This window comes from Patagioenas fasciata, chromosome Z (assembly GCF_037038585.1).
Source record: "Patagioenas fasciata isolate bPatFas1 chromosome Z, bPatFas1.hap1, whole genome shotgun sequence".
NCBI classification, from domain to species: Eukaryota; Metazoa; Chordata; class Aves; order Columbiformes; family Columbidae; genus Patagioenas; species Patagioenas fasciata.
In genome coordinates, this window is record NC_092560.1 from 19,377,823 (window position 1) to 19,401,158 (window position 23,336).

General features: G+C 36.8%; 1 protein-coding gene across 5 annotated transcripts in view; it reads right to left on the bottom strand.

Moving 5' to 3' along the window:
• Window positions 1–23,336, bottom strand: part of CNTLN (centlein) — a 189,861-nt gene that overhangs the window by 64,299 nt on the left and 102,226 nt on the right. For 4 of the 5 annotated variants that reach the window (XM_065860629.2, XM_065860630.2, XM_071801723.1 and 1 more), the window contains 3 exons: window positions 22,724–22,849; window positions 7,477–7,526; window positions 2,298–2,389 (listed from right to left, as the gene is read on the bottom strand). In XM_065860629.2, the coding sequence (XP_065716701.1) occupies window positions 2,298–2,389; window positions 7,477–7,526; window positions 22,724–22,849 (268 nt within the window). The remainder of the gene's footprint in view (window positions 1–2,297; window positions 2,390–7,476; window positions 7,527–22,723; window positions 22,850–23,336) is intronic. The other variant, XM_071801724.1, reaches the window with a different exon arrangement.

The following is a 23,336-nucleotide window of genomic DNA, read 5'->3' on the forward strand; positions in this document are numbered from 1 at the left end:
GATGGGCCCAAAACTGAACACAAGATTCGAGGTACAACCTCACCAGTGCCCAGCACAGGGGGATGATCCTTTGTTTGTGAAGTCCTTTGAAGTTTACGCATATTTAGGGCCATTAACAAGAAACAGAATCTCAATGTTCTGGAGTGTTTATTAAAGTTACAACCAAACCCCATCATTTCCAGAAATAGGAGTAAATTTTAATTTTAGTAGATACTAAAATGAAGATCTAGTCTGTGAAAAATTCCCAGAAGTTAGCAAAAGGCATTAAAGTGAGTTTTGTGCTCACTAACCACTTAGCCATTTTTGAGATATATTTTTGGTTAGCTTTGTGGAAGCTTCATCACCACTCCTACAGTAAGGGAGGTGTCAAGTACTCTAGATTTTTCTGGACATGGGTAGAAAAGGCTGTTTTTCAAGAAGCTATAGTAGAATGCACATGGTCAACTCCACCTACTCACCTTGTATAATACTGGTCAACTCCATCACATTGTAGCAATATGAAATGTCAAAACTCTCTTTGACTTTGAAAATATTGAAACCAGAGTACTTCTCAAAAAATGCTACAGATTTTTGCAAGGACATTTTGCCACTGCATTTATATTATGTTAAAACTTAAGAAATTATTTACAAAGTGGGTACTAGAGATATGATTCAGTTAAATGAGTGCTCTTAAGGTCCAGAGTAAATTAGGGAAAGAGCTGCTCAGACTTCATATACAATTGTGAATTTGATATTGAATTTGCGAGTTTGATAGCAAACCTTTAATATGCGTATCTGTCCACTGCTACCTTCCTTTGTGGGAATCCATAGCACTCCCAAAATGAAGAGAGATTGCCTTACGTCTACATAAAGTTATGGGGTGAATTTTGAAATAAAAGGGATTTTTTCCAAATGCTTCAATGCAACCAAAATCATAGTTTATACTTCCCTCCCCAATGATAAGGAGTTAGACCAGTACCTTTCTTTAAACACCTTCCTAAACTGAGATTCTGCTATTATGTTTTCAGTTTTCTAAAGCAACCTTTTACACTCACTAGCACTTAAAGTCATGTATGACAGCTGGAAGGAAACAAACAATGAATAGCTTCTACACCTATCCCTAAGGTACCGTCATAACTCTGTATATCCATAGAGATAAAAATTACATAGTATCTGGCAAACAAAATTATAGTTCTGAAATATAGATGATAAGCAAGCATAAACTGTGTGACATCTCAGATGGTAGCATTCATATTATTTCAATTACTCACTCTACCTTAAGACAAATGAATGTGAGCACTTCCTATTCTGTGTGTTATTGTTTTAACGCGGTGTTTGTCATTCAGTAATAACGAGATGACAGTCTTCATTGCCTGACCATATGGCAAGTGTTACAAGTATATGCAATCACATCATCTGCTGTAAATTACCATACTTCCTACAAGTTAATTCACAAATAAAAAATAGACATACCCGAACTGACATTCGAAGTAATAGATTTTTGTTTATTCAATTTAAGCATGCTTTTAAAGATTTATAAGTAATTAAACAAATATTGTTTTGCAAAATGACAAACAAAAGGCACGATACTGTTTGAAGGATGTCTTTTCTTTGCAGCAAACAAACCATATGGTAAAATACAAGTGAGCCCTCTTAAGTGAACACCTGTTAACATACTAAACTACTTGTGTATATTACAAATATCAATACAAATAGCAACTAGTTAAGAACATCTTGTTACTGTGCAAGGTAAAACATGTAGATTGTTGAGCAGTAAAGATTAAATACTCATCATCTTTGCTAAGCCAAAGAATACTAAATGCATAAGGCACTATCTGGTGACAAGATTGATAAACCCACATATGTAAAAAATATTTGCACATGCAATGTTGTGCTAAAATTTAAATACAACAAAAAGTGGATTTATCACTATTATGCATCAATTTTATGCTGTAGCGAAAGCTCTATGGGGATTAACATCTGATATCATGTAAAGTTCAATACTCAGCAAAAGAAATTAAGGTTATGAACTTAAAAGTGGTAAAATGCTAAGCATATGTTACTTCTAATTAGATAATTTGTTAGTTTTTAACATTATACCTCTAAACCTTCTTTTAATTTTCTCTTACATTAACCATGTTTATCTCACGTGATATGGTCACAGCTACTTCACTAAAATTAACTTCTGAGATAATTTTGGAAATCCACATTTTCAAGTTGGGAACGGAAAATCATGGCCTGAATTCATATGTACTGACTTTCATATATATGAATCTTATATTAAAATTTAGATGTGTTTGATGGGGTTGGTATCTTACCTTCTGTAACCTCTGATGTGAAACTTGTTTCATATTCTCCTTTGGAGTACTGTTCTTGACCCCGTCATGTGCACTAATTTTATAAAATGGCTCTATCAGAAAATAAATAATACATCTCTATCAAAGAATAAATAAAGTATATTGTGACACCTACTATTTCACTAAAATAATATCTAGACATTTTAAGGAAATGCATTCTTTACTTCTGCAATTATTTATAACATAGTCTGTTTTCTTAACAAGCTTTTTGGTCAGTTTCTAAAGGGTGACCTCTTTTCAAAGTGTTCTGTCACATAATTATGAATCTTTGTAGCATCACAGCATGTTTTTTTTCAGAGTGCAAGCTTTTCAAAGGTACAATAGATCTGCAGGTTAAAGACGCTGTACTTTCATTCCGATTTTTATTCTTTGATAGACTATTCCCTCTATGCCTTAAAAGCAGAATTCATTGCCTTTTTATCTACACAGTCACTACCAGTTTTGTTCTCTAGGTCTTGTCCCCTGCCAGGAGGATCAGAGTGATTGGTGAACAAAGCAAACAGTAACAGAATTAGGATGGATGAAAACTTTAAACCCCTTTTTTTGTTAAGTGAAAGATCATGTACTTCATCAGATAAATCACACAAATCATTCCATTGTAATACCATGAATTCATAACAATTAGAAACTGATACAACTAATGAAAGTGAACATGACTCCAAGCATCACTCTCAGAGACAGCTATGCACTTTAGGTACTAAAAATCTCACAAAAAAAGACAAGTTAGAAATTAGATTTATTCAAAAGAAAAATGGTAGGAAAAAGTTTCGAAGTACTAATACGTACAATAAATCAGAAGTAAAATACATTCTGTTTAGATTGGAACCAAGAGCTCAGCACTCACAAATTTTCCACTGCTCACAGAAATGAGCAATTACACACCTCAGAAGGACTTTTTCTTAGAATATGAAATATTACACTAAAGAACAAAAAATCCCAACACTGTAAAAACAACACAATATTCACAGTACTTTTCTTGCCCTTCTTCCCCAAAAATTAACTTATAGAATTAATCTTAAGGGATAAATATCTGTGCTACATGGTGGAGGTCTGCTTTAGAAGTATCATTTCAAACCACATGCAGACCCTGCAGGTCACTTAAAAACTTTTGATTTATAAACAAAGCAAGCATAGAAGAAAACAGTATTACTCTCTGTAGATTCACAATCCTCTTGATATAAACAGTGACTAACAAGTTTGTTAGAGTGAATTAGACCTTTCTTTTGTCTTTGGAAAATGTCATGGCCAATTAATACTTCTGTATTCATGAAATAAATGGAACACTATTCTAAAGATAATAAAAGCTGAAAAAGGTAAAACTATGCATCTGGGGAATATGTACCTTTACCTTGATATTAATATGTTAGTTCCCATGTTATTTCAGACTACAGTCCCCCAGCACAGTGGTACTGCATACATTTACAACATTCTTTAAGTAACACACAAAGATAATATGAACATGCTTTTCATCTTTTTCTAAATATTCACTCATTTGAATGTCTGCTGTAGCTTTCATATCAGCATTTACTGTACTCCACTGAAAAGAAAAATTATTTCCCATAGTCAAAGAAACTGATCAAAGCACACAAGGTGTTATGTTTATTATGTGGACGTATTAAAATACAATTTAAAACTCTATCTATAAATAAACATATTATAGGCAGAGAATAAAGAATATTACTGCAAAAAGAAAAAAATACACACGTTCAGTATTACCGTAGAAGCCACCAGAAGCATAAATTAAAGAAAAGCCAAAGGTCACTGATGCATAACCCTTTCTATCGAGCAGAAAGTAAATGGCCAATTCAGCCTCCTTTTCCCCTCCTCCCTTCTAATTGCTATGTAATTGTTCACAGGAATTGGTTAGGGAGGTAATGAAACAGCATCACCTATAACTGTCTGTCTGTCTGTCTATGATACCAGAAGGATTCATCATATCAGTCTACTCAGCAAGACATATGCTCTACCTATCATACTCCTACACAAAAAAAAAATAACAAGTTTTCCCTCAAGGAACAGACCCACAAGTCATAAACCCCACTATCTTTAGTTATCAAATTACTGTGGTCTTACAGAAGTATACTTACATCCCACTGAGAAAACAGTTAATTGCCAGCTTTAGAACTTGACACTTAATTCCTAATTAATAGTCACCAAATCTGATGATGAGTTAGTTCAACACTGCTACCAAAATGGCACTTGAACTATGATACTACATTTCACTACTACTATTTGCAGAAAGCCTTCTTGCACAAACAAGAAACTATTAGTTTCAAAAAAAACCAAAAACCAAAAACCAAAAAACAAAACAAACAAACAAAAAAAAACAAAAATAAAAACAAACAAACAAAAAAAAACCACAAAAAACAAACAAAACAGAGCTGTGTATCAGTCACTCATAAAGTACCTACATGAACCATCAAAAGAATGAGATTTTTGTCTCCAGTATGCACCAGGTGAAGGATTCCCCTGACAGACTGCCATACTGCAGAAAGCCCCTATGCTACTGACTCCAGTGGAAGCCACCCATGCTCCCAAAAATGCACCAAGTCTGAAAAGTGGGAAAAACCATTGTGAAGACCAGAAGAGGGGAATGCCATTCTCACACCTGAGCTGGGGACACAGTGGATTCAGAAGTCTCATAACGAAGCACGCCTTCAAACTGCCTCATTGAAGAAAAAGGGGGCCAACAGTTTATCATCTTTTAATAGGGTACTTGCTATTTTTCTGAAAAAGATTAGATGGACCCACTTCCCCACTTTTGGAGGAACTACATGAGTACCTGCCAATGTATTCCTCGCATTCATACACAAATATTGATATGAATAGCATGAATAGTGAATTTGGTTTTGATGGCTACAGGAAAATAGATGGCAATGGAGAAAAAGACAGCATGGACAAGTGAATCGGAATGGAAAAAACTTGGGAATGGCAGGAACAGTGTTTCCTTATCCCTTGACCTTATCTTTGACTGGAGGGTTTGAAAAATGATACGGAAAAGCAATAAAATTATCCAGTACTTCCTCCTGACAAACACAATTGATATCTGATCAAGTAAGAGGATAGAGCCTTTTTTAATACAGGGAAGCTCAGCCACTTTTTTCAGAATTTCTCTCTTGGTGTTATGATGCCTGATGGAAACAGGTACCTGCTAAGGTGAAACTGAATTCCAAGATAGAATTTACATGGAGTAAATTGATGTCAGTTTTTCTTTTAGAAAAGAAAACATACTTACTAAGACTATGAACAAAGCGCATTTAGACCACATCGAGTTTAGACTCTCAGCAAACTACAAACAGACCTGAGATTGTATTTTTATTTGGGAAGAGGTAAGCATCTAGCAGACACTTTAGGGCAAAGGGCATATGTGCATTTTTAGCATGTGATCAAGGATAGCTCACATACACTCATCTATGCCAAAAGATGGACATCCAGCTCCAGTCATTATGGTGTAGTCTTCTAGAAAATGTCAACCAATTGATAAAAGTGTCCACCACACCATGATACTCTAGGATTTGCAAAGAGAACAACAGGAAAATACTTTTTATGGACTAGGTGAGTGACTATGTTTTATACTTCAGTTGGTAAAAGTTTTGAAATGGTTAGAATCATCTCAGTCATATGTGGTAACAAAAAGTGTTGTTTAATACATGTCTTTGGACTTAATTTGGTATCTTATAGAAATTTCCTGTTTATATAAATGATACCTATAACAACAAATGCTGGAAAAGGTAAATAAAATTTGCCTCATGCACTTCACTCGTAGTTTAACCACTTTTCTCGGTCCCAATTTAATGACAATTAATCATCACACCAACAACCAAACTAGAAGCGTGTATCTACCACACACTTTCAAAAGAGAATATATTTCAATCTGAAAAGATAATGAAAAAAGAAGGGATAAAAGACTGATTGTTAGAGCACTAAACATGTCAAGAACTGGCAGTTTCAGGGATCTGACTGCTTTTTGGAAACACATGGTTATTGCTCAGCAGGCCCTCAACTCCTTCTCACTGTTGGTTGCCTTTCTACTTCTCTTTGTGTGAAGACTGACTAAACTGGCAAAAACAAATAAGTGATTTTTAAAGACAGTATTTGAAACCTTCACTAGATCCCTTCAGGTCTATCTGGGGCTATGGAAATAACACATAAGAAGTAACGTCAAAGAAAACAGTAACTTTCTGTCTTCAGCAGCTGGATATTTCCACTTAGTTTTACAGATACAATAAAATACATTTAAAATAAAGGTAGGAAAAATCTTATTTTTTCATTCAAGTGGCCAACATTATCACAAAAGCAGAAAGTGGCCAAGAGCAGAAAACTGAGATAAAGAATGGTAAGGGTTTATTGCTAAGAATATTTAGAGTACTTCTCCAATCTCCTACTCCCTTCCTTTGCACAATATTGTGCATAAAGGATTCACCACAGATGTGATACCCAGCTGGACTGCAACTACACGCTCTTGAATACTTCCCCCAGACCATTCAGAAACAGCAAATAATACAAAGAATCAGAGGAGTGATGGTAATGGTAATATATTACCTATCCAACTGACAAAGACCCATCTTCATAGAACCATCACTATTGTAAGGATTGCAAAGATACAAAAGAAGATATTCACGATCAGTTCTTACAAGGATTCCACCATTTTGATTTACTTTCAAGCTGACATACTTTGTGAGACTAAAAAAATAATTAAAACGTATAAAAAAAGAAATCTGAATAAGCACAAAATTTCTCTATGGCTGCATTTCAAAACTGCACAAACCATTTCTGATTCTGAGGAAAGCTTCATGAGCATATAAACATGTTTTAGATTTTGCACGTGTATATTTATATAAATAGTCATAGATATTGTAAACAAAATAACTAACTTTATATGTACTATATACACGTAAGTTGCAAACATGCATTAGTGTGTATTCATATATAAAAATTGTCACTGATTTAACAGGCATGTGGAGAACTTAAGGGTAAACATCCTTAGAATAGGTATGGCCTTATGCTTACAAAATGCACATTCAAGAAAAATAAATTAACATTTGGAAATAAAATAACCTTAAAGTTACTAAATAGACTACGCATATACATACAAAATACATCTGCCCTTTTTTGTTGTAAACACAGATTGTAAACCTACCCACAGATCGCTGTACTTTCAGCTGATCCAATTCTTCTTCAAGATTCAGTCTATAAAAGAGGAAATAAAAAATTAAGAACCACAGATGCTACTAAAATCATTAAACTAAACCAAAACCATATCAATATATGACCATGGAAAAAGTTCTCAACATCCAGGAATTAGTTCTAATTTGATGACACTTAGCATACTTCAAACATAAAGAGTCATTTGTATAACAGCTGATTAAAATTTATAAATATGAGTTTACAAAATTCAGATATAATCGTGCCTGTAACATACACTAAGAAGTTTCAGACAGTCCTTTTTAGGTAAGGAAATGCCTGAGATGAAATGCAGACCAGTAGGAAGTGGAATTCTGTTAAGAGGGGAATAATTATTCACTCTCGGGGAAACCACCAGCCAACCTGAGCAGATATATCTTACCATTCCTCTTTTTTCAGTGACTATTTAAGCAACTTATTAACAAGATCCCTTTTTCAGCCCTGATCTACCACCATATTACTACTATGATTTATTTTGTAGTATGAACCAGCTGATTTACTGTTTTTCATTTTATTAAAATTAAATGTAATTAAAGTTGCCAGGATACCAATGCTAAAGCTTCAAAGTCAAACTGGGAAATGCTAGAACGAAAAGACATTATTTTAAATGTTGCTCTTAAACTTGTTGTTTTGACACAATATTTTAATTATGTAGTTAGGTCACTATTTTAACAATAAGATTCCCACCTATTTTAACCCAGGATCCTACAGCACACAGAACAGAGGATAGTCAGTTAATATGCAATTTTGTTTAAAACATAACCTCATATCCTATACAAATACACATTATTCTAGCTCTGTTCTGAAGGCTGGGCTGCTAATTTCCTCACAGCCTTTTCTGCTGTACTCAACAGCAGTGCCTAACTGCTTCACAGGAAATTTATGCTTTACAAAATTCCTCTGAGATAAGGCACAAAAAAATCAGACCAAAATATCTCCTAACTTAAGCACGGGGTTTAAAAAAGGTTCTTTCAGTATACACAGTATTTTAAAGCACATTATATGTTTATTGCATCTCTGACTTAGCTATAACTCTAAACACTGCAACTCATATGACACAGTCTCATATGTAGTATGAAGAAAATGAGAAACATGAAAAATTAAAGCAACTTGCTTTGTGTGACACATAAGACTCCAGCTATTTTCAGGATCAGTCAGCTACATTCACAAGTTGACTTTATTTGCTCTTCTTCCATTCTCCATGCCTCAGGCATCATCAATTTCTGTAAGAGAGACTGCAGTGGCCTTTACCTCCACACCGTTCTAACTCCTCATAGCATGTTCATTTTTTGCACTAAATGGCAAAATGTCTTCTCGAAAAAATATTCACTGTTTACCTAATTAAGGAGTGTATTCAACATTACATGAATATAAGGGAATGAATTAAGTCTATTTTAAAAATGTTCCAGCTTGATTCCCTGTCTTCTGAATACGTTATTTTGCAGCTTTAAAAACATTACTTCTATGAGCACGTGTTTACAATGTTTACATGCATATGTACATACATACTGACTCCCTACTCACTATGTGACAAGCATACAACAATAATTAAAGATGACATTTTAAGAGAGTTAAATTGTACATAAAGATTTTTTAGGGTGATGAAAGACATGCAGAACTATTTAAATTATATTAAATATGGGGTAAATTTATAGTCTGAATATCTGAAGCACTTCCAAATAAATTCATTTTACTGTGAAACAGTCTCCAACTGAAGTTATGTTATATACAAGTTGGAAATATTTCAGGCCAGCCTAGACAAGAAACTACAATGTGGAATACAAGATCCAACCCATACAAGTTAACGAGTGGCTTGCATGAATGTGAGAAATGCCCAGCTGGATTAGACCAGCACTGGGTCCACCCATCACCAGTGCTCTGTCTCCAGTAGAGAGGCAAAAGCAGATGCTACTCAGGAGAGAGCACAAGCTGAACAGTTTCGGCAGTCTGATTCCAATTTTCCATCCTCAAAGTGGTACATAAGCATTACCCTTTGTTACCTCTGCTTTAACTTGTTCCCTGTTGCTAAAAGGATCTTTCTTCCAATCCTGCAGGAATGGATTTCTTTTTGTAACCTTTCATGTGGAGCCTTCTCAAAGGCAATTGGAAAATACAGATCAGATTTTATCCACATGCTTACTGTCACCCTTCTCCAATCCAGCAGGTTAATGAAGCAAGATTTCCCTTCACAGGAGCCATGCTGATACTTCCCAACAAAACTGTGTTCATCTGCACTCAGTGCCCTCTCTCTCTCTCTGGTGTTTTATTGTTTGGTTCGTTTGTGGGGGGTTTTTGTTTGTTTGTTTTGGTTTTTTTGTTGGTGGTGGTTGCCTTGTTTTTTCTCTTTCTCCTGAAGACAGACTGCCATGTTCCCAAGTGTGGTAGCAGCCAGGCTCCATGGTCTGCAGCTCCCTCTCAAGCCTGTTTTGTAGATGTGAGTCACAATGGCAACCCACCAGTCAGCCAGCACAGTGCCTGTTCACCATGAGATTGTAGTTCCGTAATTTTGTACTTCAGTTTCTTCACACCCCTTAGGATGTGACGATATTAACATCAAGATATTAAAAACTAACGTATCTACTTGACCTCAAAAGCACTGTACAGTTACTCCAAAAAGATCTAACAACTTTGATCTACCTCCCACGAAGAATGCATGAGTTGTTGCCATCTCTGTAGCATTTTCAGCAGAGAAGACCAATGCAAAGATATACAGCTTTTCTTTTATGGCCCTGTAAACCCAGTGTGTCCTTTTACACCGTTATCATTAAACAAACCTACAGATTTCCTAACTGGCTTATTTTTTAACTTATTTAAGTAAAATTTTAATATCACAGCTAAAGCATCTTTGAAAACAGCTCTTCAAGAGTTGTTAGCCTTTCCAACTTTACACTTGCATTTATCCTGCCATTGTTTATCAGCCTACCTCTTCTCACCAATGCAAGCTTAAGTTTTAAATGCTGATCTTTTCTCTGTGAGGGCCACAAAAACATCCTCACTGAGTTTCCATAGAGAGGTTTTCAACACTATTTTGGGGTGGGAGTTGGGTTTTTTGGTTTGTTTGTTTTAATTTATCTTTTTTTTTTTTTTTTTTTTTTTTTCAGTTGTAGCATATATTTCAGCAGGGTTTTAGCTACAATACCTTTCTTAACTGTCTCAAACTGTTCACTGGCTTTCTTCTAGTGTTGGCGGGGTTTGAAGGTTATTTTACCAGTTGCTTAATTTTTATGTGGTTCCCTTTCTGCAAAGTGAATATCCTTAGGCAAATTACTTTGGTCCACTCTCTTTTGCTATTATTTAAATATAATTTTAAAAAGTCAAATATCTTCTTTAAAGATTGGGCCTCACCTCTTTAGGAAAGTTACAGAACAAATCATCCTGGAAATCACATCCAGCCACCTAATATACAAGAAGGTGACTGGAAACAGCTAGCATGGATTTATCAAAGAAAAAAATTGCTGACTGCCTCTGTAAGGAGGTGGCAGTCTGTAAGAATAAAGAGAGAGCAGGCAATGGTGTATACCTTGAATTTGAGATGGTTTCTCACTTCCTTATTGCCAAACAGTTGAGACCTGAATTGAAAAGCAGATAAGGTGGCTGGGAAATCGGCGGGACTGTTAGGCTCAAAGGGTAATGATCTGTGGTGTGGACTCCAATTGGTGACTTGCAATTAAAAGCATCCCTCAGGGATCCATACCAAAGCCAGTACTGTTTAATGTCTTTATTAACAACCTCAAAGATGGGTTAAAGTGCCTCTCGGCAAGTTCACAGATCATATAAAACTAAGGGGAGCAACTGACACACTCACTAGGCACCTGGACTGCTGTTCAGAGAGACCTAATACACGGAAAAAAGGGGCTGATGGGAACTTAATGAAGTTCACCAAAAGCAAAGTCCTGCCAGAATAAGGCCTCACAACAGGACATTCTGAAAGGCCAACCCAACTGGCTCGAGAGCAGCTTTGCAGAAAAAGTGATGTCCTTCCGAGCAACAAGTTGAGCATTAGGCAGTGACATGCATTTGTGGCAAAGGGTAACAACATACTTGCTGTATAGGAAAGAGTACAGTCACTGACTTACAAAAATGATCCTATTCAACACTTCTGAGACTGACTGTGTGGCTGTGCCTAGTTTTGGGCTCCTCCAAGAAAGACATCGATTAAGTCTAGTAAAAGGATACCAGAGGAGCACAGTGGATGGTATGAGAGCCAATCGACACAAGTTAGAATAGAACAAATTCTAACTAGATATGAAATGACATAGCTCACTAAGGCTGGTCAGACCCTGGAACAGTTATCCAGAAAGGTTCAGAAATCTCTATCCTTGGTCTCAGTCTCCTCCACCCTTTGTCAAAACTTGACAAGATCCTAAGAAACCTTCCCAAATTGCCACTGCTTTGAGCAACAGGTTGGATAAGACAGCTTCCAGACGTTCCTTCCAAGTTGCACAATTCTGTGATTCACATTGTATTGAGGTAAAGAGACTTTCTCTCTAATGTTTTCTGAACTAATTTCTGTATGTCACTCAAAATAAAATCTTCTATGACTGATTGTTCTAGAAGAGTTACTTGTTCCATACAAAATTTGTATCTCTGCATCTTGTCTTGGCAAGATAATGATGCAGGCTCCATGTGGATGGTTGAAAACTTCCATGATTACAGCCTGGCCTTCACAACTCACCAAATCTTGCTTTGCATTTCTGCATCACCGTCAGCATCCTCATGAAAAGGTCAGCAGTACAATCTCACTGCTACTTATTCATTACTAAAATATAGGACTTCTATACAAAAGCATTACACAGGCTTCCCTTTTTCTGTGATAGCTGTCTGATGTTACACTTAATAATCCTAATTCTCTAAATTTCACTACAAAAGTACCATAGTCTGTGTGTTTTGTTACAAAAGTGCAGCTCAACAAAAACGAGGAAAGGGTATGATGTGGTCTTCTTGAAGAGTACAGTTCTTCGCAGAGACTGTATGATTACTGCTTTTCCCAAGAACAAGTGAACATGATCAGTCAGAAGAATCATCGAAGAAGGGTCAAGTAGGAAATTTCTAAGGAGCAAGAAGGATCTCCAAGGAATTCAAAGTAACTGAAGAAGTCACAGAAAAGTGCTTAAGTACAATGTGACACTAAAAGAAATTACTCAACCTGAAAGTACATAGCGGTAAAAAGCAGGGGTGAGGGGAGATATTTGCTTTCCAGCCTTTCATCTACACCATTTTCTCCCTCAGTGTCCCATCACACAGATGTGCCAACATAATAGGTAAGAACAAATTTATCTTCTTGATACTCTTTCCCCTCAAAAAGGTATTTCAACTAGGTCTGAAGATAAACATCTGTGTGTGTTTTTTTCCCCAAAAGGAAGACTGCCTTTAACAGACTACATCTGTCCCACCAGTCTTTTAAATGATCCATGTTCGACTCTTTTACGAAGCAGATTAGGTACTTGAAGAGATCTGTGATCCAGTCACAATGCTTCTAGTGATACGAGAAGCTTCCTTTACTGAGGGTGAAAAGGAGTGTGCCTGCAACCCTTCAGCTCAAAGGATCAAAAATAAGCTGTGTGTGGTAATGCAGAATACTAACCTGCTGGAACTAGAGCGTCAGAACAGAAGCATCAAAGTTCAGATACTGTAAGAGCTTCCAACACTATTTCAGCAGATTAAGACAACATTTGCTGTAATTATCTTAAACATATGCTCACTAGATTTTACTGCATCATTTTTTGCATCATTCAGTTTCAATTAACACATAAAATAATAGAAGGAAGAAATGCACCAGATTTTGATCCTAACTGAAAGAGGATTTCTCTGCGCTAAAAAACTTGTGTTTGATTTAGCAAGTGGTGAGCAAAGGGCATTGTGTTTATGTCATCTGAAAAGATCCAACACACAAACTGAAGCTGAGAGATGGAATCTTTGAAGATTTTTCTACAATGGAAAGGTAGTTTCTACGTAAAATGTTTCCAGCTGATTATGGTCTTGAGGCATGGATACTAAAAAGAAATGTCTGAACATTAGCACATCTCCATCTTCTGACGGTAGAAACAGTGGGAGAGGAGAAGGCGGGGGAAAACAACACAGACAACAGAAGTGATTAAGATTCTAAACTGAATACATACAGCAATATGGAACTAGAAAGAAAATCTATAGTAATCATACAGGAAAACAAACAACTTTTCTTTGGAAAAAAGGGTGTGCTCTATAGACTCAGAAAAGATAGACCTTTGAACCATAATTCAAGAACAAACAATGGGATTTGAATACAATGGAAATATGCAGGTTGAGAGGAAAGAGAAAGAAACCTGAGTGTGAGTATAAATTGGTAACTTCCAGCTCATGATAAATTCACATCTTTGGACCTTTTCTCTTGACAAAGTCAAAGGCTACTACTGCATTTTAGAGTCTCTGTCACATTCATGCTGTGTATTTATTCTACTATTTAATTCAACTTTTAAAGAGGGAAGTTCCTAGGATATAAATGAAACAATAGTGTGATACCAGACATGACCTTTGTGCAAATGTTTATCAAATGCTGTGAAGTATAATGACAAGTTGCACAATATTTTATACTGATATGTGGAGTAGGTGAAACCACGCAGGGTGTTGAAACTTTGAAACTCCAGAATCCTGTAAATAAGTTCTTAGCCATTAATAAACTGATGAAAAAACTAAAAAACAGAAATAAAGCCTAACTAAATTTCAATGTGCTCTAAAAAAAAAAAAAAATGCTGCTCAGATTAATTTCAGTAAGTTTCCTATTTTTTTTTTTTTGGGGGGAGGTTTGTGTGGAGTTTTTTGTTTTGGTGGTGGTGGTGGGTTTTTTTAAGCCAAAAGGGTATAAAACATTTTCAAAAGATGCCAAACAACTCTTTCTTGATAGCACTAGGAAAGCCTTTTCAGTACTGGATAGTTTTTAGTCAAGGTTTCCAGACTCCTAAAGAAGACTGTATAACTGAAAAATATACCCTGACAATTTATAGAACACCCTAACAAATTTGCCAATAATGAAGGTTACATAACTATGAGTAACTCACATTATTACTATTACTAATTTTAAGAACAAATACACTAATCCTGTATCTACTAGATGAACTGAAAATCTCATGTAAAATAAGTATTCAGCTCCCACACAGACTTTTCTGCTCAGGACCATTTCTTAGATTGTGAGGAAAATAGACTGATTTTCTGATGTGCCTGGAAGAGTAATAACACTAGTTGACTGAAAAAAATCCAGAATTTATTACTCCTTCCAAAAAAATGCCTTGCTCTTATTTATACTCAGATGTTGTATTTTCTAGCAGTTTTGCTAAGTCCAAATGATAGCCCATCAGACAGGAGAAAGTGACTTAAACCTATACAAAGTCTAGAAACTGGTGTACTGATTTTCACCTTTATGCAGACCTGAAATTGCCTCATGGCCTTGAGGCTTCAACATAGAAAGGTTATGCTGTTTGTAACTACATCTGATAGAATTTGACTCTATTTCTTCAGTAATTCTTTCTCAACAACATGCATTTTCTTATCTGGTTACAAAACAAGCTGAAAAACCAAAGAGACCTTCTGACAATATAATCTACTCCAAAATCACCGAATCACAGATTGTAATAAAATAAAAATAATAATATTAATAAAAAATACTTTCAAGCAAAGCTTACTCTGTTTACAAGAAAGCATAAAGGCCAGCAACAGTCTCAGATGCTCTAGGTTACATGGTCAGAGAACAACTTCCAATTCTTTCCTAGCCAAGGAGAAGCCACCAAGTTCTTGAATTAACAGGAATCAGCATCCTAAATTAGCAGGAATCTACTGGCATTTCCTAGAAGACTGTCAGTTATCTTCTAATATGGCAGGTCAGAAGTAGAATCCTGTTTGTTTTTACACCCCGAAAACAAGCCCTAAGTCCTTCATATACTGTCAATAATTTCATGAAAGCCATTCTCCTTCCTTGTAGCATAGATATACAAAAGGAATAGGAAAGCTCACAGCATCCTGTTTTATGTATCAATGCTTCATTTCTATCCTCCAAATATGATTGATTGCCACAGTCTCACTTCACAATGTTAAAACAAATAAGAAATCAAGAGAGATCAAATCTATCCTGCTAATAGTTTATGCTGGTACTGCATACATTTTTAAAGGTACTGACCTTGACCCACAATAGTAGCAGCTTTTTCAGTATCATACTGAATTCTGAATTCTACTTTTTATCACTCTCCCACTATGTAGTTATTTTTGTAGTATTCACTCATTTGGAATATAAGAGGTAGCATAAAAACTGTGCTACAGAATCAGTTTTGCCAAAGGAATTACTTCTGATTTCTTTTAAATTATAGCTAGGCATCAGCAAGAAATTCCCTGTAACAGTTGCTTACTTATCAAGTTACTAGAATAGGCGAAATGCTCATACCATCTGCATATAAGCCAGGCTTCTGCAAAATATACCTTCTTGCAAGAACAAAATTTCCTAGTACTCATCATTTTTAATTGTCAGCAGTTCTAAAGATACCATTAGGAGACCTCACACAATTCCAAATCTGAGGTACATATACACACACATGCGTACTTGGGTCTCAATGCATTAAAGAAAAGCTAATTTAGAAAGATAGCCTGAACTATAGCATAAACTTTCTCTCCACGCTTATCAATTTAAAGGGCCCCTTCCCTCAAGAGTTGCCAACCCCAGGTTAACCATTGCCAGATGACTCTAGTTAGTCCTCTCACAAACCACTGCCTCCAGAGTAACATACAACCCATCAGTCAGCCATTGCTCATCAGCAGCTTCCAGCACTCGCAAGCAGGGCCAGGCAGGAGACTCCTACACTCCTCTGCATACAGATAAAAGGAATTAAGAGAGCGGGCTCATGGCAGTTTAAAATAAACATCCAAACAAACAATAAGACTTCTTTTTTTTTTTGCATTTGTCCCAGGGAATTTTATCTGGAAAATAAAACCAAGCAGCGAATCTCTAATAGAGCTGAATACATAAGAACGAATAACCCACTGAGGAGACCGACTCCTTCCCAAGGATTACAGGTTGTAAGACTGCGGCAGGATGACTCTTTGGAGAAATAAGCAGAACTAACCACAATCTCCTAATGCATACTGTTGCTGGTGTGGACAGATACCAGGGGGCTACTCCAGGAGCTGCTGCAGTCAGGGAAGCCTTCCTGAGTCCAAGAGGTTAACTATTGCCTTTTCAAACGTTTTCCTCCAGAGTCACGGAATATTGTTAAAGACTGGAAAGCCAAATTAAGAAGAAAATCAGACAGAAAAAAAAGACTGCTAAGCAAGCTTTTCATGCTCTTTATCATTGTCCTTGAAATGAGAAGTAATATTGCTTATTACAGTAATCAACATAAGTTTTAAAGCCACCGAGTCAAAGTAGTGTCAGGAAATTTTTTGTTATCCAAAACTTTATCCAAAAGGCCTAATAATCCTTGTAAGGAAAATGGAACAGCAGAAGAAGCTCTGTTTTCTTCCCCTCAGAAAATAAAGGAGCTTGAGAAGGACAGCAGATCAACAAAGAAAGGGCAAAAGTGAATTGTATTTTCTGTTCATGAGTCTTCAAAAGGGCAAAAATTCTACTTTGTAAAACCAGAGTAGAATATACAAGCATACTACACACACACACACTCGTAAAAAGCCCATACAGAAAATATAGGAAGTGGCCGTCATAAATTAGGATGGGGAGTCTGATACATTGTAGTGCAAATACTGATTTTAATTTTCTGCTACTCAGATTGTTTAGAGTCATGAGAACCAAGTTAGGCAGAAACTTTATCCAACTTATACATGCGAAATACTGCTCTGACAGAAATTCTTCAATTTGTTCCTGCAGTGTTATGATTCAAGTATGTTTGCCTGCAGTAAGGGCAAAATATGCTCTTTTCATGGGTCTGTATATTTATGTGTCAACCGACAGCCTTGGGTGGTGAGAATAAACCTGGGAGCAGGTGTTTGATCTAGACTGTGCGAGAGAGCAAAAACCATTACATATGTCTGGGGATAATGCTGCCAAGAGTAAAGCAAAAAGTACTAGCATTACTTACATTTTGTGAACATTCAAGCTATCCACAATGATTTACTGGAACCCCTTTACAGGAAGAAAATTGTAAACTTCCAGTTTACACAAAGAAACTTTTAGCCTTAATTAGCCAAGGAAATGGAATATTTGACTATACAGAGTCATTGACCTATCTATCTTACTCTGTCCATTCGCTTCCTAGAAATATGTCCTTATCACTCTTGTTTCCCAGTTCAGTCTCTTATGGGATGGATGAAAATTGCAGGAAGCAATATGTGTTGGTGCTAAGTAAAGTCTCTCTGATTTACAACCCACATTTAGGAGCGAAAAAGGATAAAAGCAACTCCCCCCACACCAATCCAATGTCTGTTCACATAACAAAAAGTGAAGTGTCATAGTTGTCAAGACAGAGTTTTGAGATATATTTCAAATTAATAGACACTCAAAACCCAAAGATGCGCTAGTGAGTAGTGACAAAAACAGTTTCAACATGCAGCATAACATTTAGCTTTCAAAAAGGTGGTAGAAGCCTGTGCTGGTTTGACTGAAAGTGAGTTAATTTTCTTTGTGGAGTTAGAAACCTCTTTTTTGCAGCCAGCATGGTCCTTGTTTGCATTAAGTTTGAAAACAAGAAGATAACACACAGGGACAGAGGTAATGATTTTAACTATTGTTGTCTGGGAGCCAAGGACCATTTTGCAGAGGCGTCTGAGCTTTTCTACCTTTTTCTCGCCCTGGGACCGGCTGCTCAGCGCAGACAGAGTTAGTGAGGAAATGCATTATCTTTTATTTTATATTCTATTTACTTTATAGATATATTATTTTTAGTAGTAGCATATTATTTTTATTGTGTTTTATTAAACCGTGTTTATCTCAATCCACAAGTTTCTCCCTTCACTTTTGATTTTCACCCCTATTCAGAGGTGGGAAAGTGAGTGAGTACCTATCATGGCTATATTGCTAGCTCAGGTTAAACTGTGACAAAACACACACCTAAAATTTTATCTACCATTTAGCAATATTTTATTTGTTTTACTGTAGCACAAAGCCCAGCTGATTGACCAAAAGTTGTTTAAAAAAAACAAACACATTACATTGTGTGAATTTTGCTGATTATTTTAATTTCAATTTTTTCATTCCTTTCTAACAAGACCATCAGAATAGCCTCATAAACAGTGTTTACTTGTAGTCAGTTCAGAAATTATTCAACCTGAAGGGCCACAACTGAGGTACCAGTGTAATCAACATAATTCACAGAAGCACATAGGGTGAGGACTCCATTGCATGAATATTAAGAAAATTCTTTTGTTCCATCACTGCTTTTCAGTTCTGACTTGGGTCTTTTAAAAACTTATTTTAAAAATCGCACACTGTAGTAAAACGGATGCTTCTGTTTTCTTACATTTTAAATTATTTGTACTGCACTGTTCCATATTCTCTCACTTAGCCTGACTGTCATTTCCACTGAGCAATGTCCAGTCCAGCCAGTGAGCATGCACCTTTGTCAGAACCTCCCAACACCAGCTGCAGGATCTAGGCTGCAACCGCTTTCAGCAGAACAAAAGGTGGTATTTCAGATTTAGTAAGCTTTTTATCCATCCAAAGTCTAAACGAATGCATCGTCATTTTAACTATATTTGGCTTTGCAGTATAGAATTACTAATGTTGGTGAAAAGTAAAGAAGAGCCTTGAGCTATTAATGTATTTTGCAGTAAGAAGCCTGCTATGTCCCAGCACTCCTAAAACTGAAGAACAGAAAGATTACAGAAGTAGTACATATGTCAGAAGGCCTATACTCTGTAGGTGACACTTTTAAACACTGATGTAGCATGAATGCACTTCATTTCAAATGAATTTGGTACACAACATAGCTATCGAGTGTAACAAAGAAAAAAAAATACTGTGGTATTTGGACATTGCAATAGCAATGCCATGCGTTATCCATCAACATTCTCCAAACATAACTCTGACATCAAGTATTCTGAACTTCATGAAAACAGAAAACTTCATACATTTTAAAAAAGAAGTGCTTAGCATAAGTCCTACACTGTGTATTTGTTTGTGTGTTAGTGTCTGGCTTGGAAGGTGCATAGTGTTTAATAGCTTACGTGAACATCAAAGCAATCCCTCCCTGTGATGAGAGGAAAACTTTATAAAAGACCTGACAAAGTAGTGGCTGACACAAAGTCTTTCCACCAGCTTCAACAGGATTTGGAATTAGGGACCACCGGAACAAATGACTTGCCAAGCAACTTCAGTTTTTCCTGACTTAAAACCAGACTTCGTAACGTACAAACTGATTGTTTACAGTGTGCTTATACTGGTAATGACTCTATTACTGGGCCATGCATCAATGGGATTTCCTTGGTTTTCATCTATTTTCAGAGCAATATATGTGCAAGTTAAAGACATTCTACATTGTTGTTCTACCCCTCGAAAGAAGGGAGGGAGAGAGGAAAGGAAGGCGGAAGGGAAAGAGAATCTTCCTTACATGTAAAACAAACAGGCAAAACCAAATAATCCTGTGCTCCTAACATTCACTGTCTGGCCTAGTCATAGACAGAAATTACACATATTTGAAGTTAAAACAGATTTAAACCAAAATCAAATCTCTACACGGACACTATTCTATAGGCAATGCTGTGTTAGATTTGGCTTATAGATGTTTTAAATCAACGTAAGCTAAAAATCAGTATGTCTATCAAATTAAGTGTGTCCACAAAGACTATGGGCTAACCTGATTTACTTACACTGCTTGTAAAACCACACATTAAGTGCTTCCCACGGGGTCACAGACTCCTTCAGGCATCCACCTGCGCTGACATGGGTTCCTCCACAGGCTACAAGTGGGTCTCTGCTCCACCATGGACTCCATGGGCTGCCGGGGGACAGCCGGCCTCACCATGGTCTGCACTGTGGGCTGCAGGGGAATCTCTGCTCCACCATCTGGGGCTCCTCCTGCCCCACTTCTTCACTGACCTTGGTGTCTGCAGAGTTGTCTCTCCCACAGATTCTCACTCCTCTCCCCAGTTGCTGTTGCACAGCCATTTTTTTCCCCCTTCTTAAACATGTTATCCTGGAAGCGTTAACAGCATCACTGGATGGCTCAGCCCTGGCCAGCAGTGGGTCCATCTTGGAGCCAGCTGCCACTGGCTCTGTCAGACACGGGGTGAAGCTTCTGGTAGCTTCTCACAGCAGCCATCCCTGTAGCTCCCCCACTACCAAAACTTTGCCACACAAACCTAATACAACATACAATATAAAGAAGCCCTATCCAGAGATCTAAAAAGTATACTAAATTTAGTATTGCCTTTCTTAAGAAAATTAGCTCAGATCTTGAAATGCTGACTTGCTTCGACAAATTAAAGACACTTATTATTAGAAACAGACATCGAAGGCAGATATAAAAAAACCACAGGTGTTAAGTACACTTTCCTTACTTCCAACTAACAGTAAGCTACATCGCCCACAAGAAGCAAAAAGCACCTAAAGCCACACAAGGAGTTCACCTTAATGATCACAGTGGTGCACTGGTTTCTTACGAAGTACTATACAGAATTTTAAGAACTCATTTTGACTTAAAAATTCTGTATTTCAAAGAGTTCAACCATTTGCTGATGCCACTTCACCACGATCTAGTCAAGACCACTAATCTGCAATGTACTTGGCATAAGAGCATTCCCCATAACCGCGACTGCACAGGAGCTCTAGGAAAACAGTCCAACTGTACCAGCCTTCAGGGTGTGCACAATAAATAAGCAATCTCTCTTTCATGGCTTTGTGTGAAAAGGAGAGGCTTATGTTATTGCTCCTGAGTTGCTGTTGCCTGTGGTGCATGTGTTGATTAGTGATGGAGGGAGAATTACAACTGCAATTACATGTTAGCAAGAAAGTTTTCTTTTCTACATTAAAATCAAAATAAACATAAGAAGCACATGTGATAATTTGTTGTGATCATTTCAAAACAGCAAACAAAGATGTGACAATGAAGTGACAAGAACAGGCACACAATTGTAACTGGTGGATGTAAGAATACCCCATGCAACCAAATACTGACACTATTGTGTGTAACACACTAAAGCAGCTTATGGGAAACACAGCTACACACTACAAAACCATTTGCTGCTGTTGTAGTTCTGTGATAACAGCCTTCACGGTACCTCCACAAAATCAGGCTAAATTGGGACCCATTGGAAAAACATATTTTCTGTTTTAATTTTAACTTAATGCTGACAAAAATAAAGTCTGAAGAAAAGTTTCTACAACTTCTTGGTTCTCAAATTAAAAAAAAAAAATCAACTTGACTTACAGAAAGTGTTAAATACCAGCAAAGGGCTAATTATACCACACTAACTTCCTTTGTCTAGTATAAAAGGACATTTTCTTACTTTGCCTGACTGAGTATAATAGCCTATGAATTATGAGATCAAAGCAGCAAACTGTATATTTTCCAAAGTAAGAGTTTCCTTCTCCAAGTTTTACACTTACTACAGCTAAAAGAGCTGCATGAAGGGATCAGCACTAAACCCAAAGGACAGGCTGTGCACAGCAAGAAAGAGAGCAACTCCCTTGAGCTTTTTGCAGGTCACTACCAAGGACCATGTTAGCAGATCCACACCAGACCCTTAACAGGCAGCTCTGCTGCTACCAGTAATTAGCTTGGACAGCTCTGGCTCCAGGAGTAGCAGCAAGGCTACACCATAATGAGCTCAGCTGGGATTAGCAGGACAGGGCAGGGAACCAAGAGAGCTGAGGCATTCTGCATTGCGTATGTATCACAGAGATCAAACAAGGATGGCTGGCTAGGTTATCCCCTCACCACCTCATTCCAAAAATGAAGCACGGCAGTGTGTAAAATACAGGCTAATGAAGAGCGACACCTCCAACAGATGAGAGCCACATTAATTAACACAATCCCTAGATCATGGAATACAGTTTCTGTTAGTGCTAGCAAACTTGTAACTTGTCACTGATTTAAAAGGAAAAAAAAAAAAATGAAGAAAAAAAAGAGCTGATGTTTTTCTTTACTGTTTTTGGTAGAAGATGGTTTTATCTTGGAATTTTGCGAGGAATTCCTCTTATGTGGCCTGCAAAGTACTACCTTCAGAAGAAAAAACAAAAACAAAAACCAAAAAAAGCATGTTTCTTTATGTAAACACCATTTAAGGAACAAACTCACTTTTCAATCAGCAGCTTTTTGTGTTCGCTTTTGAAAAAAGCCAGTTTATTCCACACAGCATCAGAATCCTCTGGACAAAGCTGATGCAGGTCTGCATTCTGGCATCTGCTTTTACCACTTTCAATCCTGTTTACGAGTAAAAAGAGTTGTCTGTTTTCAAGTATCTACACATTTTAGGACCACAAGAATAAAAGTACCCCTGCTTTCAGAAAATACGGATTTTAAACTACAGCATCTATATTGTATGATGTATACATTCTGTGAGGCGCAAACCCTTAAATATGTTATTATGGAAAAGTTCAGTTACAAACTTTCAGACAGAAATAGTGCTAGTATGGCACCATGGCTCTCAATTTACACACAACAGAGCAGCGTCACCCGCATTCATTCTCTCACCACTCCTTATGTTACTGGTATGAGAAACCAGAAGGTGAAAACATCTCTTGCAAAGAAACAGGAGAGCCATCATCTCCCCTAATACCCCTGCAAACCAATCTGGAAGATGCACTGATGCCCACTCTAAATCAAACTGTTAGTCTACTATCTAATGAAAGAATAAGCTACCTACGGATAAGATGATGTGTCAGGAAAAAACATACTGAGTTTAGACACA